The sequence below is a fragment of the Gymnoscopelus braueri genome (assembly GCF_963280865.1).
Source record: "Gymnoscopelus braueri genome assembly, chromosome: 6".
Taxonomy (NCBI): Eukaryota; Metazoa; Chordata; class Actinopteri; order Myctophiformes; family Myctophidae; genus Gymnoscopelus; species Gymnoscopelus braueri.
The window spans coordinates 24,810,634-24,828,826 of record NC_137607.1 but is presented as its reverse complement, the minus strand read 5'-3'; the positions used below and the strand labels follow the sequence as shown (position 1 = coordinate 24,828,826).

The window sequence follows — 18,193 nt, the reverse complement described above, 5'->3', positions numbered from 1 at the left end:
CAGATCCTTTTCGGCAAGCGGCGCCGGCCGACGGCCGGGAGCGTAAATTAGGCGTTTTGTGTATGCTTGTGTGAGCCTGTGCTTCCGTTTTGACGACAGGCCTACATGTAGTATGGCACCAGGGCTTTTCCAAACCCGTCCCCAAGACACCCTTTTTATCCGCTAATAACCCAAACCGCTGTATATCCTTTCCACCGTTCCTCCCCTGCCGGCCTCTCATTTGCCGCTGGAGAGCATCGGCGCCCCCGAGTACCAGTGGGAGTTGGTGTCTGTGATCCCGCCCCCGAGGGGGAGCGCGATGAAGGGCTGAGTGTGGCTGCCACTCACGGCGGGGTAGACGTGGCCGACGTTCTCGCCTTGGCGTCCGATGTGGATCTCGTCGTCGTCGTCCTCCGTGGTCTTGCGGTACACGGGATTGTCGAAGTTCATGCTCTTGGTGTTCTTGCGGCGCCAGTTCCGCCACACCAGGTAGCCTCCGGTGCAGAGCAAGCCGATGACCACTGTGGCAAGGATAGGGACTGCATGTGTTTAACACACACACAACAACAACACACGGCGGGAGCGTTAACACAGCCCAGGGGACACGGAGCGGCGCTTTCATCACACGCACGTACAGCTTATCCACGCACACACATACACACCACATGCATGCACACACGCATAGACACGCACACACGTGCACACACACCACATGCATGCACGCACGCATGCATAGACACACACACACGTGCACACACACCACATGCATGCACGCACGCACGCATGCATAGACACACACACGCACATGCATACACACATAGACACACACACACGCACGCACACACATACAAGCACACACTCGCACATGCACGCATAGACACAGACACACGCACACACACGTTTCCTCTCAGACCAACGTGCAGAAAATGATTCATAACACAACTAAGATGAATGCTTGTATACAGTTGACAATGATGTGTCCATGCAGATAAACATACATCCAAACACACACAGACACCTCCCCCGACACACTCACTGCATGCTTTTTGCTACCGCAAACACACACACACACACACACACACACACACACACACACACACACACACACACACACACACACACACACACACACACACACACACACACACACACACACACACACACACACACACACACACACACACACTTATGAACATCATTTGTCACTAGGAGAGGAGTACGTGAGAAAAGGGGAGAAGGGAGGAGAGAGCAGGATTGAAGGGGAGCGATATGGTCTCTCTGTCAGGGGCCTTTACTCTGGCCGCCTCATTGCTGCTTCATTACCATATCAGCATGACTGTCTGGCTGCCACGTGCCGTGCGTGTGTGTGTGTGTGTGTGTGTGTGTGTGTGTGTGTGTGTGAGCACACACGCATGTGTGTAAGCAAGATAGAGAGAGAGAGAGAGAGAGAGAGAGAGCGAACAGAGCATGCATGTGTGTGCGTGAAGGAGAAGAGAATAGGCGTGAGAGAGCAGTGGAGAGTGTGATTGGGGCATGTGTTTGTGTGTTCCCATACCGATGGAAATGCCAGTTGTCCCTTGCGGAAGCCCCATCTAATTGCTCTTTTGTTGGACAGCCAATAGAGGCCCCTACGTGGCTGGGCCGGAAACCCCAGACCTCCCATTGTCCCGCTGTTAATGCTCTACTAGTGAATATCAGCTTTTGTCTCATTTAAGACTATTTCAGTCCAATTACAGCATAGCTGCATAATCACTTGACTTTGGCTGGATACAACAATGGTAGAATCCCCCTTGCAGAGCTGTGGGTGGGTGTGGGACTGTATAAGCGCAGATGCGACTGAGAGTCAGAAATCCGGCCCATGTGGACCTGTGGCTGTAATTGATGTTGAAAGCTGAATAGAGGATTTATTGTTGGAATGACTGAATGGTATAGACGCATGCAGAGAGGCCAGGACAGAGAAAGGGTTAATAGTCTCAGAGGGGGGTTTAATATAAGCTGATATCTCAATTATGAATTAAACGAAGGAGAGAATTGAAGCCACTGCACAATTCTTCCAAAGCTTCACTAGCTAATCAAACGATAAAAGCACTGGGATCTCAATTAGCCCCATATGCAGCCATCTCAAGGTCATTTACACATTAAGCTGACAGCTATGTCTATTCAGATAGATTAGTTGGAACAATCAACTTACTAACGTTGACTGAGAGAATGGTGGATCTCTCTTACAAAACTGATTTCAATACGAAAATAAAGTGAAATAAAAACAAATAAATAATGAATAATAATGTCAGTTGAATTATGGCTCTCCGACAGCCCTCCTACAGCCCTAATTGACATATCTACTTAGGGCTGTCATCCACACACACACACACACACACACACACACACACACACACACACACACACACACACACACACACACACACACACACACACACACACACACACACACACACACACACACACACACGCGCGCGTACGTGCGGGTAGGTAGGATTGAAGCAGAACAACAGAAGCAGGGAGGAAAAAGCAGGCAGGCAGTCTTAACACCACAGCACAAGGCGCTGGCAGACACAGCTCCACAGCTAGAATACTCACCAATAGGGATGACGATGCCCAAAACCGCTACTGTGATGTTATTGCCCAGGAGGTAGTGCTCACTTCCCGCTGAGAGAGAGAGAGAGAGAGAGAGAGAACCAGATAGAAATAAAAAAGACACAATTACAGTAAAGTCCCATGACACTGTCCGTCCATCTTGCCTAAAATAAAACATGTTAGTAGAGATAGAGAGAGGGGATGAAATGCAGCAACGAGCCCCCGGGGCGGATTTTAACCTGGTTCAGGTCTATAAGGAAGGACTATAGCCGTAGTATGCGCTCTCACACACATTTGAGAGTAGTAGGTTTACATTTACCCATTAAGGCCTGAGGCCATTCTTAAAAATGTTCTCTAAATCCTAACAGTTTTTGGAAAAAAAATCAAATTTTTTTTTTTTTCAAAAATAGCAGATCTACAAGCTCATAGCGCGGCACTCGGTGCCGCGCTATGAGCTTGTAGATCTGCTATTTTTTAATAGCCAAAGAAATCTAAAGTGACATAGATGCGTTCCAGGTATTAATGGGTTAACAGTGACAAAGACAACAGCTAGCATCACATATTAGCACTTTGCAAGGGAAGAGAAGCAATATGATATCACTGATGGATTGATTAGAGACGCACACATTCTTATTGTGAAGTGTGAATGCAGATCAGGGTCATTTAGAGTATGAAATCACATCATGCAATCTGGATGCAATCTGGATACAATGAGGCGGTGGCTCAGGAGTGGCCATCTGGGAGTCGGGAGTTTGGCGGTTCAATCCCAGTTCCTCCTGGCATTGCATTGCATCAACGTGTCCTTGTGCAAGACACAAGCTGCTTGATAAACTTAGTGATAGATAGGAAGCAATAAATGAATACTCATTGAGTGAGTGTGTAACAAGTATTAAAGTAGTGCAAATAAACTTAAAGAGAATAACAAACTGCATACACTTATATTTCCCCTCTCCTATAATTCAGTTTGACTCTACTCCCCTTCACCTCTCACCCCAACAGGTTGGTGTGGAACTGAGGCAATAATCTCCCACCCCTCCATCATTAGTGGCCGGTCGGCCATTGGCCACAGTGTAATCAGTGGGCTATAATGAAGTCTTGTGAGGAAGATTAAGAGAGTGCTATCAGAATGCTGGCCCTGCATACGGATGGGGTTCTCCCAGGAGGAGACAGCATGTAGTTAGCATGCATGGCAACCCAAATATAGAGAGGAAGGTGGAGATAGTGACACACAAAGGGATTCCTTCACTCTCTCTCTCTCCAGCACACACACAAATGTGCACGCACGCACGCACGCACGCACGCACGCACACACACACACACACACACACACACACACACACACACACACACACACACACACACACACACACACACACACACACACACACACACACACACACACACACACACACACACACACAAAACTCTTTTACACATTGTGCTATCACAAGCTTAGAAAGTAAAGAGAGATAGTCACATTATTACTAGTATATTGTGCACAATATCGTGTATGATCAAGCACACACTCACGCGCACGCACAGATGCATCACAAAAACACACAGGAAGAAGGTTGACAACTCTGAGTCAGCGAAAGGGGCATTCAATTACGTTAGCCCTAAAAGGAGGATTAATAGAATCTTATTAAAGAAGTGTTTATTAACACATTGAATGCCATTCGCGTAGATCTACGCGAACCTATTTAAAGCCGCAGCGTGCCAGTCGCGTAGATCTACGCGAACCGCCGATTCCCATTGAAATTGCCCCAGGTGCACTTTCCGAATTTTTTTGATCCATTTCCGTTTCCGGTTTCCGGTCGGAAACGGAATTATTCGGGTTCCGGTTTTTTCGATCGTATCCGCTTCCTGTCTGGGATCCTGTTTAAAACTCGATTTTCTCGGTTGTTGTTTTTCTCCTCGCTGATCACTGTTTACCGTTGATCGGCTGTATCTTCAAGATGGCGGCTCGCATTTGGAAACTGTTTTCGCTGGCCGTTTCTCACAGATCCGCTGTGTGTTTAGAACCAAATGAACGCGCACTTTTAACTTATTTAGCGAGGTCTGTGGCGACATGAAAAAAACAAAAAAACAACAATAAAACGCTGGCACTGGTGAGTACATTATGAGATTAAACTCTGGCATGGAATGTGTTAAAGGGAGAGAGGGAGAGAGAGAGAGAGAGAGAGAGAGAGAGAGAGAGAGAGAGAGAGAGAGAGAGAGAGAGAGAGAGAGAGAGAGAGAGAGACACACACAGAACTAAACTACAGAGATCGAAATGAAATGAGCTTTGAATAAGTCTTCGCTTCATTAAAGTCATCATTACTGGAGGGATTTAAAGTTCTGAAAACGTTGTAACTGCCCATGTCAAGTAAAAGTATTTATTACAGTAGATCTTGGTTCCGACTGACAGCGTGACACACAGCTATCGTAATGTATATTTCAATTCAATTAAAAACAATGCATAATGGGATTTAAAAAAATGCATGGGCATCATCAATTTTAAAATTACCCGACTAGCGGAATTAGATTGGTTACACTGAGGATATCCTACTGGGGTTGAATGATGTATTTCCGCTGCCTCGCGCTTCAAGAGCATACGTTTCAAATAAGTATGAACATTAAGAGCAACGAGCGCCAGCTGGTGTTTGCCTATCTTTTTTCTAGGCTTCACTCCTGTACCACCTGATGCTGGCAAAACCTGACAGTGTGCACCGGGTCGAAAATCAACAACATATGGCCCGCAGATCCAAAACATGTATTATCTGTGCCCCATTTTCTCACTGTGTCTCCACCTCTCATCTCCTGCACTTGCGGTGCGGTGGGAAGTGTTGGAAGGCAGAAGGAACATGCGACCGTGTCTTAACTTGCGTAAATCGAGACGAGACTTCCTGATTCCCTCTCTATCTCTATGTCTCTCCCATCCTTACTTGATGTTGTTCTGCCCTGGGTCGGGCTGTCATTGTTCATCTCCCCTCCTCCCTGCTCAGGTGCTACACAGAGAAATCACTGGTGTTCATTTAAACTCTGAGAGTTTGTGTTGCCATTTGCACACTCTCAAAATTAAATAAACACTCAGGATTTGACTGTGTAGCCTGTCATGTTATTCTCTGCGCTGCCTCGCTCCTGCGCCTCTACCGTCTCCTTATTGTCTCGCTCACTCTGCCTTCACGCCCTCCTCTGCCTCACTTGTTTTTCCCTTTCTCTTTTTATGATCAGGTTCTCATTCATCTCTCTGTCTATGCTCTTGCTCTCTCTTCCTGTGTCTTTCCCATACTTCCTTGTTTCCTAGCAGCCATGTGCAACTCTCATGGGCTTTGCCATGTCTCTGTAACTTTCATGTCTCTTCTTTCCTTATCCTTCCATGGCAGACTAGGGTTGTGTGGCATGTAATTGCAACAATGTGGGGGGTTAGGTGTTCAAAAGATGACTCATAGTTACTGTATATCTCATGTGAATCTATCTGCCCTGTCTCACTCGGCAGGGTTCTATCTAAATAGAGCACAAAATTACCTTTGAAATTGCATATTGAGCTACACACATCAATCGATATTCTTCTCAAGACTATCGAGAGTAGAGTTGTGTGTTGTGCTTGGCCTGAAGAGGGCGCCATGGCATTTACTCCAGTACTACAATAATGAATAAGGCACCAACACCAGAATAGGGTGCTCCACGAGGGCAGATCTCTTCCAGGACCTACCCAGGGCTGTGTAATATTGCTTTTCTATTGCATAGTATCTACAGTATTACCTGGTAAGAGGCAGAATGTGACAATGGCAGGGATGATGTGGGGCATTTGCATCACCATGCATGTTGTTGGACCCATGCACTCGCATATAGTAAACAGTGTTTGGGTAAAATGACTGGGTATGTCATAGCAGGATTGCGATGATTATAATTTGTACTGTGTGTGTTGATAATGTGTTTTTGAATGAGGTGTTAGGTGTTAATGTTGGAGCGTAAAGCTGTCATCCTATGATGGCAGTGTCTGAGCAACGGAGCAGCAATTATTATCGCTATAACGTTGCATAATGTTCTTCTTCACAGCAGGATTAAGTACCAGGAGGTATGCCCCAATAATAATACTTATTATACTTATTATATATTGTAGAGATGCAGGAGATTGAAACACAGGCTCTTGGTACACGCTTGTGCGTCATAGGTGTGTGGGGTAATAGGTGTGTGGCGTATGTTGGCCCTTTATGTGGGCTTTATCTAAGGGCATGTCTGTCCTGTGCAGATGCACCTGCAGACGTCGGTGCTGCAGTTGGTCTGTCTGTGTGTCTATTTGTGGTGCAGGCCGTGTGCACGCGTGCATGTGTGTCTGTGTGTTTGTCTGTGTGCGTTGTGTTGGGCGCTGTGTGTGGCTATGTCTGGCTGAACATTTGTAAAACTGATCTTGAGAAAACACGTTTTTGAGCTTGTAACTCAAACCTAAAGGCAGAGTCAATGACATCACCACCCGCATACACATGGACCTGTACAGTATGTGTAGCCGATAGAAGCAGTTCCATATGAATGGGGATACAGGGCTCTGGCTTTCTATTGTAGTCTGGAGGAACGGTAGGTTTGAGGTAATGCATTCACATAAATATTAAATAACATAGTTGTTCGAGTGTCTTCCTTGGCCTACAGGCAGCCTGCAACCTCGTTCCGAACCGTATCTCATCTCACCAGGAGGAAAGACTGGAAAAGAACTACAGCTGAAAGTGTCTACAGGGTGGGATTTCCCCAGAAAATGTGTTTTTCGACCAATCACGTCACGGTTTTCATGCTGAATGTAAACAGAGTTGCACAGCATCAACATCATTTCCTTTGAGGCTGTATTTCTGTACTTTGACACTTTCAGTAGCCGTTCTTGTCCAGCCTAGGAACCGTGCACAACAAAGATTGGCGCTGATTGGTCCAGTACTTTGCGAGAATAGCTGCGAAAAAACACACTCACACACGCGCACACACACACACACACACACACACACACACACACACACACACACACACACACACACACACACACACACACACACACACACACACACACACAGGAAGTTTGACAGTGAAGACCTCTTGTTTTATCTTTCATCTAACTGACAGGAACAGATTCCTGCTGAAAGCAACGTGGGCCGGGAGAAAGAAATCAATTTCTGCAAAGCGTGTTGTGTGGGTACAGTACATAGGCCTACAGTATGGAGGCTTATCAATTCTGCAATGCTTTCATAGCCCACAGACATCTTTATAAAGCATAGTTAGTGTATTATCTCCTCCGGTCTTTGTTCGGGGTGTTCCGGGCAACAACTGTCAAGTGTGCCAAATAAATCTTGGCGAGAGGGAAGGAAGAATTGCAGGCAGTACCAGAGAGAGAGAGGGAGAGAGAGAGAGAGAGAGAGAGAAAGACGTCAGTAAGAGAAGATGAGTGAGGACGGAGGAGTGGAGAGGGCTGTCGTTTGTTAGTTGTGACAGCTCTGTCACACCCTGCTCATGAAGAGAAGCAGCAGGGACAGCAAACAGACCCACGTGCAGATGGTGTGTGTGTGTGTGTGTGTGTATATACTGTATATATGTGACTGTCTGTGAACGCACTTGTATGACTATCTCTGTATGCACTCCAGCATTTCACCAACACACACGCGCACACACACACACACACACACACACACACACACACACACACACACACACACACACAGATTTAAAAACAGCCCTGTCACACACACATACTTTCACCGTAAGACTTAAAGACAGCGCTGTCACACACAAACACGTCCCCCACGTTCCTCACCTCTATGGGAGAGGTTGGCATTGCTCTCTCTCTGGATGCTGTTGGGCGCCAACGGAGCCAGCAGAGGCGTGTGTGTTGACGTGGACTTGGGACCGGCGGTGCTCGGCGGCCTGGGCGTCTCTGCACCGGCGGAAGCGGGCGTCCGCTGCCACTGGAGAGGGGGTGCGGTCGAGGGTGTTCTGGAGGTCCGGGGGGCAGGGGTGGAAGTGGTCGGTCGCCGGGTGGCGGCCTGCGGTGTGGTAGTAGAACTAACGGCAGCAGCTGTGGTGGGTGGAGGAATACTTCTGGTGGTGGCTGAAGACGACGTTGTGGAGGTTGTTGGAGGAGTTGTTGTAGTCGCCGCCGTCGTCGTGGTGGTCGTCGTGGTGGTCGTCGTGGTGGCCGTCGTGCTGCTTGGCATGGTGGTGGGGGGGGGTGGTAGGAGGTTCGGTGGCAGGGGTTTCGGTTTCGGTGGTGGTGGTAGGAACAGCTGAAGTGGTGGTTTTGGTCCTCACTGCTCAGAAGAAATGGGACAATCATTGCAAAGTGTTTTTTTAACTACTTCAGCCCTATATACTTTGGTGTACGACGAATAGTGAAAATAGCAGACGTAAAAGCTCACAACGCGTCGCATCACAACACGTTGTGAGCTTGTGGATCTGTCAGCTTGTGGATCTGTCAGCTTGTGGATCTATAATGACATGCCCAAAGCAGGGATGCCAGTGTTTATGTGGCTAAAAGGAAGCTTATAAAACGGATTCCATTGCTTGATTCTGAATATACTAAAATACTCTATATACACACACCTGGACCGCATGTACAGTATCACTGTGCCACCGTCTTGTTTATAATATTTCACCATACCGTTCTATGGATGTATTACCCTTCAGAATTTTGTTTTAGGTAAGAGGAGCGTTCTGCATACTGTATGTGCAAGATGCATACCGTTCAGTACCTTCCATGCATTTGCGACTTCCTTGTTTGTGCAGGCAGTGATGGATACTTTCTTGAAGTGAAATTATTGGATTGTGGGATATGTCTATGAATTTCATGTTGCCATATTGTGTAAACATTTATAAAACCAATAAGCCAGTGTGTGTGTGTGTGTGTGTGTGTGTGTGTGTGTGTGTGTGTGTGTGTGTGTGTGTGTGTGTGTGTGTGTGTGTGTTCTCGGATCCACTTCATAGTGGCCTATATACAGTACATGCACAGTCTTGTTCTCCTTTACTTCCTCTCTCTCTCTCTCTCTCTCTCTCTCTCTCTCTCTCTCTCTCTCTCTCTCTCTCTCTCTCTCTCTCTCTCTCTCTCTCTCTCTCTCTCTCTCTCTCTCTCTCTCTCTCTCTCTCTCTCTCTCTCTCTCTCTCTCTTTCTCTCTCTCTCTCTCTCTCTCTCTCTCTCTCTCGATTTGTAGAGACAACCTAACCAGAGGGAAGAGATGAGAACCCTAGGGCATAGCGTGTCTACAGTATTATTGAGGCTAGGAGCTGTAAAGTAACTGTACTATCTGTGGACTGAGGGGGAAATAAGGACAGAGAATACGGCAAACTCTCTGTAGGACACAAGGGACACCTGGGAGGCACAGCCAATGTGTGTGTCTGTGACAGATTGTCAAGAGCACAAAGGGCGGGGGGGTAATTTCAGGTGCAATAAAAATAGCCCACAAATAACCCTTTGACTGCTAGAATTTAAAAAGAGAAAGATGCACAGCTTATTAGCAGTTGCCTAAAGGGATTTACATGTAATGTGCTTCAGGAGGATAGGAGAATCCTCGACCGTACTGCCTTGCCCAAAAACTTTGGGCTGCAACCTCATCATGCATCAGCTCCTCTGGGTGAGTGAACGAGTTAATTCATCTAAAAGGGTATGAGATTGGAGTAATTCCACTTGGATTTTTGCAGTGAAAATGTTATATCAGCGAGAGAGAGACAGAGAGACAGAGAGACAGAGAGACAGAGGGAGAGAGGGATTGAGGAAGGGGAGGGAGAGAAGGATTGGGAGAAGAGAGGGGGAGAGAGGGGGGGGAGTAGGGGTAGGGTGGGGGGGGGGGTGTCGGGGGAGGTGGGGGGCTGTGAGGGGGGAGATAGGGAGAGAGGGAGAGTGAGAGGGGGAGAGAGCCTATTTCACTCGCGCAAAATAACCCAGCCAATGCTAGGTACCGAAACCTGAACATACTGATAGTGACGAGTCATCAGTGCAATAATCCCAGCAATACCGCAAACTTGTACGGTATCTTCATAAAAAAGTGATTGTAAGATTATTTCTGTCTGTTTGTAGTTATCATCAAATCACAATACACGGCCAAGAAACTTGATTTATTACATATTTCAACATCAGTATGGTGCAGTGGTCAAGGTCAAGATGGTCAATTATCGATTAACTGAATGTCTTGTTATAGAATAGGAGGGCAACTCACCTGTAGTGCAGCGCCTCATGTCTGGTCCCAGTTCCATCCCATCTGGACAGGCACAGGTGTACTTGGGGGAGTGGTCTGTAATCTGTGGGGCCTTCAGACACAGGTACTCACACCCTCCGTTAGGAAGGGTCCCCATGTTGCAGGTGTCCGGGGCTAGTGTAGAAAAAGTTTTCAATTAATTAAGTAACTTTTTTTTACATGGCTCAACTCATCTGGCTGTTTGGGAAACTTCAATTTGTCTTGTACCCACAAATCAAGGTCCTGATCCAGCCTTGAGAAAACATGGATATAGCGCTAGGGTTCCTAAACTGTTACATTTCATCATCCAAATGAAATATTTTGTCTGCTGAAAAAAATTAAATTATAATACAGCTGCTCTTGTCGGGACGCACCAGAATTGGGTCAGGTTGCACCCAATTCTAGGTCCTGACTCGGAGCTTTACGAAGTAAGAGAGAGTTTCCAACGGAAATCAAAACTTTAATAATTTAGGGAATAAACACCCCACTCCACACATATGAACGAATGTCGGAGTGTGTGACCGACATTCATAGCAAATCACCATTGCGTAAGATACAACCACAGAGCTACTCTGCATTGGATGCAGTCAGTGTACTGAGCCACTTTAGGTTTAGCTGACTTCAGGGAGAGTCCTTAAATAGCTCTGTCTCCTAAAGCTGACGGAGAGGGAGGGAGACAACGCTATAATAGGTTCCATTTTACTCTGTGTTTTTCTGGAAAGGGGAGAATGGAACAGGGAGGGACAGGAAAAGAGAATACAGGGCAGAAAGCGGGTTAGGTAAGGTAAGGTGAGAAGAGGACAGTGAAGGAAAGGAGGATAAGGGACAGTCCAGTAATGAAAAGGGGAAAGACAAAGTAAGAGGAGAAGAGAAGATTAAGAAAATAGAAGAGAAGAGAATAGAAGTTGGGAGAGAAGGAGGGGAGGGAAAATAAGAAGAAGGTCACAGTGGAGGAGGTGATGAAAGACACGAGGAAGAGGACACAAAGGGAGGAGTAAATTTGGACAGAATGCTGAAGCTGTGGACATTTCATCACTGTGCAGTGCATGTACCCCGCACAGGAGTTACATCACCTAACCCAACGTTCTCTCCATCGGGTCCAGAGGAGATGAACGGCAGCTTTATCTAAAAAAAAACTGCTTCAAAGTCCAGATGGATAAAAAAAAAAGAAAAAAGAAATGTAAAGAACGAGGAACAAAGAGGAAGAATCTCATCCAGGAAGTGTGACAAAAGTATGAGGACGTGAACGTGATGAATGAGGTATCATGAGAGGCCCGCTGAAGCCATGCCTCATAAATGGGACTGTCCAGGTGTATTGTGACAAGTGTGTGAACCGAAGAGAGAAACCAAGACAGAACACAAGGAGAAATTATGCAAATAGAGGGAGCGGCGAGAAACAAAAAAAAGGAGTGTCATCCTTGCCAATCACTTCGGTGGAGCGAGCGAGCAAATATTTCACATTCTGCCACTTTTAGAATGTCAGTGGTACAGCGAGGTTTCAGACAATGATGTCTACAGTATTTGAGTCTGGTGGTTGTTTTTATCTCCGTGCTTTTGCTTTTTTGCCCTCTTGGAGATGCTGTGTATAATTCAGTGACATCTCCCTGAGCAAAGCTCTAGATTTATCATTGAAAGAACACATTGACACCGACACAAGACCATTATGACATCTGACCAGGGAACAATGAATAAAGGCAGACAACAGGGCCGGCCGCTGGCAGAAGCCGCATAATGCACATTGTATACAGCATCCGAGTAGTGCCTCTTGCTGAGGAAACATCCTTCATCCAATTAATACCTTTAGCACACATTCTTCAGCTGTGTCTCACGACCAAGGAAGGTTCCTATCGAGACAACTTATAAAAGTACTGTGATGTGACTAACGTAAAATTCGATGCAGTTGTGCGCACCACCTGTGTAGGCCTACTCACACCAATCAAGCCTTTGGTGCAACAGACAAGAAACGGATACAGTATTATGACAGAAGTTGACATTCTGGTTTGGTGGAGTTTTTTTATTGTAATTTTATTTTATTTTGGATTATGTTAATATCGTATTTTTATTTTAATAAAACAATAACTGGATGTAAGAGTTGTCGGAACCAGACTCACAGCATGGTTTTATGGGAAATTCTATGCTGCCAAGGAACCACTTGATGTTTCCTCAACATTTTGCCAAATCAAGGTACCTATAGAAGAATATATCCGACCTACGGTATGCTTCCTACTGAAAGTCAGTCTTAAGTGGCTATATTCTCTAAAATGTCTACCTACACAACATACTGTAATTAGGAAACTTCTTTATTAACGTCTCCTATATTTCCTGTGTATCTTACCCTTGGGCTGTTTCTGCTCATGGAAGATTACCAGGTCCAGGGGGTTGTTGAGGTGTTCGGCCACTTTTGCCACATCATGCCCAGTCAGACGGTTGGTGCTGTATATAGCCTCATCCTCCAGGTCTGTCCAGTACACATGATCCTGCAACACAATAGGGAAGTAGAGACATTTTACAGGCCTGTTATGTCATTCAATTATGGGAGACCTTAATCCTGTGTGGGAAAATTCAGTTTCAGCTTCACCCAGCTGATGGCTGCTCAGATGGTCATGATGAGCGCTTGAGGGGGCTGTTAGGGGTTAAGTGTCTTGCTCAGGGCTACTTCGACACATAGAAATGGGCGAGCAGGGAGGCGAACCGGTGATCCTCTGATTGCCAGACGACCTCTCTACCAACTAAGCTACGACCGCCCCAACTTTTACAAAAATCATGGAATATTCTCCGTGACCTCCATCCTCACGGACATCGCCTCATTGCACGCACAGGGTTGTCGTAGTGGAGGGGAAAAAAATGTATCCGCACGGAGTAATCCCTTGCACAGCTGTGGCTGTTTGCATCCAGCTTGTTTTTACCGTAAAGCAAGAGGAACAGAGATATTGGCATTTTTCCACAGGAAATAAACAGGAAGTAAACAAGCAACAACAGCGCCATCTGGTGGAAAACCACTGAAAACACAAAATCTCGTCTTTCTCGTCGACGGCAGACTGAGCCTAGCAGAATCCAGCAGGAATCCAGAATCCGGCAGGCAAAGAGTTAAATATAGTATTTTTTATATAAAGTTGGGTAGAAGGAATGGGCCTTGCCACATTGCCAAAGAACTGCAAGATATATAACTGTAATATCAGAGATTCGTTAAAACGAGACAGGTTCAAAGCTCCTTCCATTAAAACATTACTTATTGAAGTGGGGACCGAAGAGAGGTTCAAACACACTGAATAAATAATCTCTTGTGATGGAGAGAATACGGCAAGTACTGCATTATTTGACATGCTTAGTGCTGTTCTTCTTCACAGTCCCATTGTTTCTGATTTAGTTATTGTCTCCGCCAGGCCGAAGGTGTCGCCGAAACTATGTATTCGTCCCTGTCCGTCCATCCGTCCGTTTTTCACATCGGCCTGTTATAGCGCCACCAGGAGGCAGATTTGAGCAAAACTAATTTTTTTATATTACTCCTAGTATGTCCAAACATCACGCAAATAGGTACACATTATCTCTATAGTCATGTGATCAAGACGGAACTGTCCAATTTTTCATATTCCATCCTGATTAGCTAAGATTGGCTTCTAAAGTTTGCAGGAATGGCTCGTTTTGAACAAAATGGCTCAAATCATGAACGCAGCGTCGGATCGCCGTGACACTTTGCACATTCCCACTAAGCTGAGGAAGAAATGCCACCCTTTTCACATTGGCTTATTATAGCGCCAACAGGAGGCCTATTTATGCAAAACACATTTTTTGCTATTACTCCTACAGATTTTGTCCAAACAGCATGAAATCGGTACACATTATCTCTATAGTCATGTCATCAAGCCTGTCCGATTTGTCATATTTCATCCTGATTGGCTGAGATTGACTTCTACTACCTGGCGGAGAGACCTGTGCTCGGAGGAGCAAATTTTTCTGGTTTATTTTAGTTTTGTTGTGTCAGACAACAGGTTTTCTCAGCCCCCAGAGGAGTGCCAGGACGGCCAATTGGAAAGAAGACAATATTTCACTGTTAATAGATTGTATATTGCTCATTATAGTTACTGCTGATAGACTGTACATACTGTACACACACACACACACACACACACACACACACACACACACACACACACACACACACACACACACACACACACACACACACACACACACACACACACACACACACACACACACACACACACACACACACACACACACACACACACACACACGATAAATTACATTCAAATTACTGTTGTGTTGAAAGATTGCACATTATACTTGGGCTTAAATGTATAAATAGTTATGCATTATGCAAACCCAGTCAGTTCAAGCGCAGATGGCTACAGCAGGTCAGACTTTAAGTGTACTTATATTCTTATCTTGACTACATTTTTACTTTAACTTTACCTGTCCTGTGTTTCATGCTTACTGTGGTACAGCTATGACACCTGAATTACCCCACAGGGATCAATAAAGGTCTAGGTATCTATCTGTGGGTTTCAAGAAGACTACTACAGTAGGCTGACAGATACAAAAATGTGTGCCTCCTTGTACAGTATAACAGATGCAATAAGCAGCCACAGCATGTAATTACAGTTTCTTATAAAAGTGGTTGTCAAAGTGGGGTCGGGGACAGCATAGAAAAAGGAACCAAATGGACCCATACCATTTTGGTTCCATTTGCATGCTGTCAGAGTTCAATTAACACTGAGGAGTTTACAGCGTAGATTGGGGTCCCAGAGATAAATGATCATATCAAATGGGGTTTGAGAAACACTGTCTTATAAGAAGCACTATGAGTTGCTCTTGCTGTGCCACTAGACGTCCCTTTGAAGACAACGTGGATGGTGGCAATTGGTTGCCACAGCAACGTAATATAACTCTGTATGCATGGGAAAACATCAACCATGAATAAAATAATAATAAAGATGAGGCCTGGATAAAAGCAAACAGCAGTGGGTGGATAAAAGAGAGAAAATAAGAGAAGACTAAATAAACAAGTAAAGAGATAAAATTTAATTATGAAACAAAGGCACCGATAGAATAAGAGATATAAGTCATGCATTGTCTCCATTAGACAAAGGGTTTGTTTACAGTCTTATAAAGGTCAAAGAACTAGGGATCCAAACACAGGTTTTTGCTTGTGCATGTGTTTGTGTGCATACTGGGCAAGCATGTCTCTGTATTGTAGAGATCCAGGGTCTCTGTGCCTGTGGTAGGTTATCGATGGACTTAACCTTTCCTTCTCCTTCTCTTTCCCTCCATCCTTTCCCCTAAGCTGGCCATCTCTCCATCTCCACATTCACATTCACATAACCTTTACTCACACAGCAGCAGTGGTAGAATGATGAAAGGCAAACAGCTGCCAAGGTGATAAGACAATATTGACATCTCTGTTTTTCCATCTCCCCCTCTACCTCTTCCACTGTCAGTCTTCAACTCTGTCACAGTCACAATCTCTCTCTCTCTCGCTCTCTCTCTCTCCCCCCCTCTCTTTGTGTTTAAAAGCTTCCAATAGCAGTGATGGTGCATTGCGGCCCCGAGCAGGTCTGAACTATTCACTGTGCGATCAAGGTGAGTCTTTCATGTGTCAAAGCATAGCCCAGACACGCGCCCAGGTGTATAGTACACGCACGCACGCACGCACGCACGCACGCACACACACACACACACACACACACACACACACACACACACACACACACACACACACACACACACACACACACACACACACACACACACAGAGTTATATATACTGTAGGGTAAAGATCGCACATCTGTCTCCATGGTTGTCAGTAGGACAGAGGCGGATGGGATGTGCAGACCTTGCACGTTCAATGGGAGGAAAAAGGCTACAATGACCTTTGTCAAGAATGAACCTGAACTAAAAAAAGTGCTCCTCGGAGCACAGGTCTCCGCCAGGTCAGGTACGTTATTCTGGCCTCCTGGTGGCGCTATAATAGGCCAATGTGAAAAGGGTGCCAACCGTGCCATTTATTCTTGCATTGACACTGCATTCATGATTTGAGGCATTTTGTTCCAAAAAATTGTTTTGCTAAATTAGACCTGCTGGTGGCGCTATAACAGGCCAATGTGAGAAGGGTGGCATTTCTTCCTCGGCCTAGTGGGAATGTGCGTGTGAAATTTCACGGAAAGCGCAAGCTACTTTGAGGCTTTTTGTTCAAAACGGACCAATCCTGCAAACTTTGGAAGCCAACCTTAGGCAATGAGGATGGAATATGGGAAATTGGACAGATCCGTGTTGATCACATGACTATAGAGATACTGTGTACTGATTTGCATGACGTTTGGATAGAATTTGTAGGAGTAATATAAAAAAATTGGTTTTGCACAAATCAGCCTCCTGGTGGCGCTATAACAGGCCCATGTGAAAGACTTGGGGCAGAAGTTCTGAATTGGCATCCAGGGAGTGTGTGTGCACAGTTTCGGAGCGACCGGGCCAACGGTGCCGGAGATTAGCTGGTGACAGACGGACACACACACGGACGGACAGGGGGTAAAACATACTCTCTCGCCATGCCTTCGGCCTGGCGGAGACAATAAACACTCTAAAAGAAGGAACAGTGTACAGTAGGGTAGGTCCTTGGAATGTCAAGTCAATGTGACGAGCCCCTATTGACGGCTGCCTATGGACATTTTAAAGCCGGAACACCAAATGCAAACTTCACAGCGCAGTTTGTTATTCATTCTCCTCCCAGAGGCACCTTCCCTAATCTGGCGAATGAAGGCAGGGATAGCAGCTCAAGCTGTAGAACTTAACTGGTCCAGGGAGGTATGGTATTTATCGGCATTCAGCTACACAAACTGCTGAACAGCTGAATCTTTGATGGTTCACTGAGTTCGCCTATAGAAGACAATATCTGCCAGTGGCATAGGTTAACTTTAAGTAATTAAGGAATACATGATTTACTGTAGAATTATTTTACTTGATCACTTTCCCAGTACCTCCTAATCTTTTGCTTTATTTTCTCTTTCTCCCACTGTTCTTTTTCTGTTTCCCTTTGTCACTCTTTGTCTTCTTCTTTCCCTCCCAAACTCCTGTACTCGGTCTTTACTCACGGTTGCCTCCGGTCACACCAACATGAGAGACAAGCAGTGCAGTGAGACTGAAGCTGGAGAGAGAAAACAATGTTCTCTGTGGTCTCCCTCCCCCTAGGGGCTTGGTGTCTAGGCAGGGAGTGGATGCTGGTATGAAGCGCCCGTGTGTGTGTGTGTGTGTGTGTGTGTGTGTGTGTGTGTGTGTGTGTGTGTGTGTGTGTGTGTGTGTGTGTGTGTGTGTGTGTGTGTGTATAGTATGTACAGTACTCTGTGTGTGTGTGTGTGTGTGTGTGTGTGTGTGTGTGTGTGTGTGTGTGTGTGTGTGTGTGTGTGTGTGTGTGTGTGTG

At 45.7% G+C, this 18,193-nt stretch overlaps 1 protein-coding gene across 2 annotated transcripts in view; it reads right to left on the bottom strand.

Moving 5' to 3' along the window:
• Positions 1-216: 216 nt before the first annotated feature.
• lrp8 (low density lipoprotein receptor-related protein 8, apolipoprotein e receptor) overlaps positions 217-18,193 on the bottom strand; it is a gene marked incomplete at its 3' end in the record, with an annotated part of 245,237 nt that continues 227,260 nt past the window's right edge. The window contains exons 14-18 of one of the 2 annotated variants that reach the window (XM_080430722.1): positions 13,093-13,234; positions 10,740-10,892; positions 8,348-8,764; positions 2,578-2,646; positions 217-518 (exon numbers count right to left, since the gene is read on the bottom strand). In XM_080430722.1, the coding sequence (XP_080286848.1) occupies positions 217-518; positions 2,578-2,646; positions 8,348-8,764; positions 10,740-10,892; positions 13,093-13,234 (1,083 nt within the window). Of the gene's footprint in view, positions 519-2,577; positions 2,647-8,347; positions 8,841-10,739; positions 10,893-13,092; positions 13,235-18,193 lie in introns of those variants that run through there. The other variant, XM_080430721.1, reaches the window with a different exon arrangement.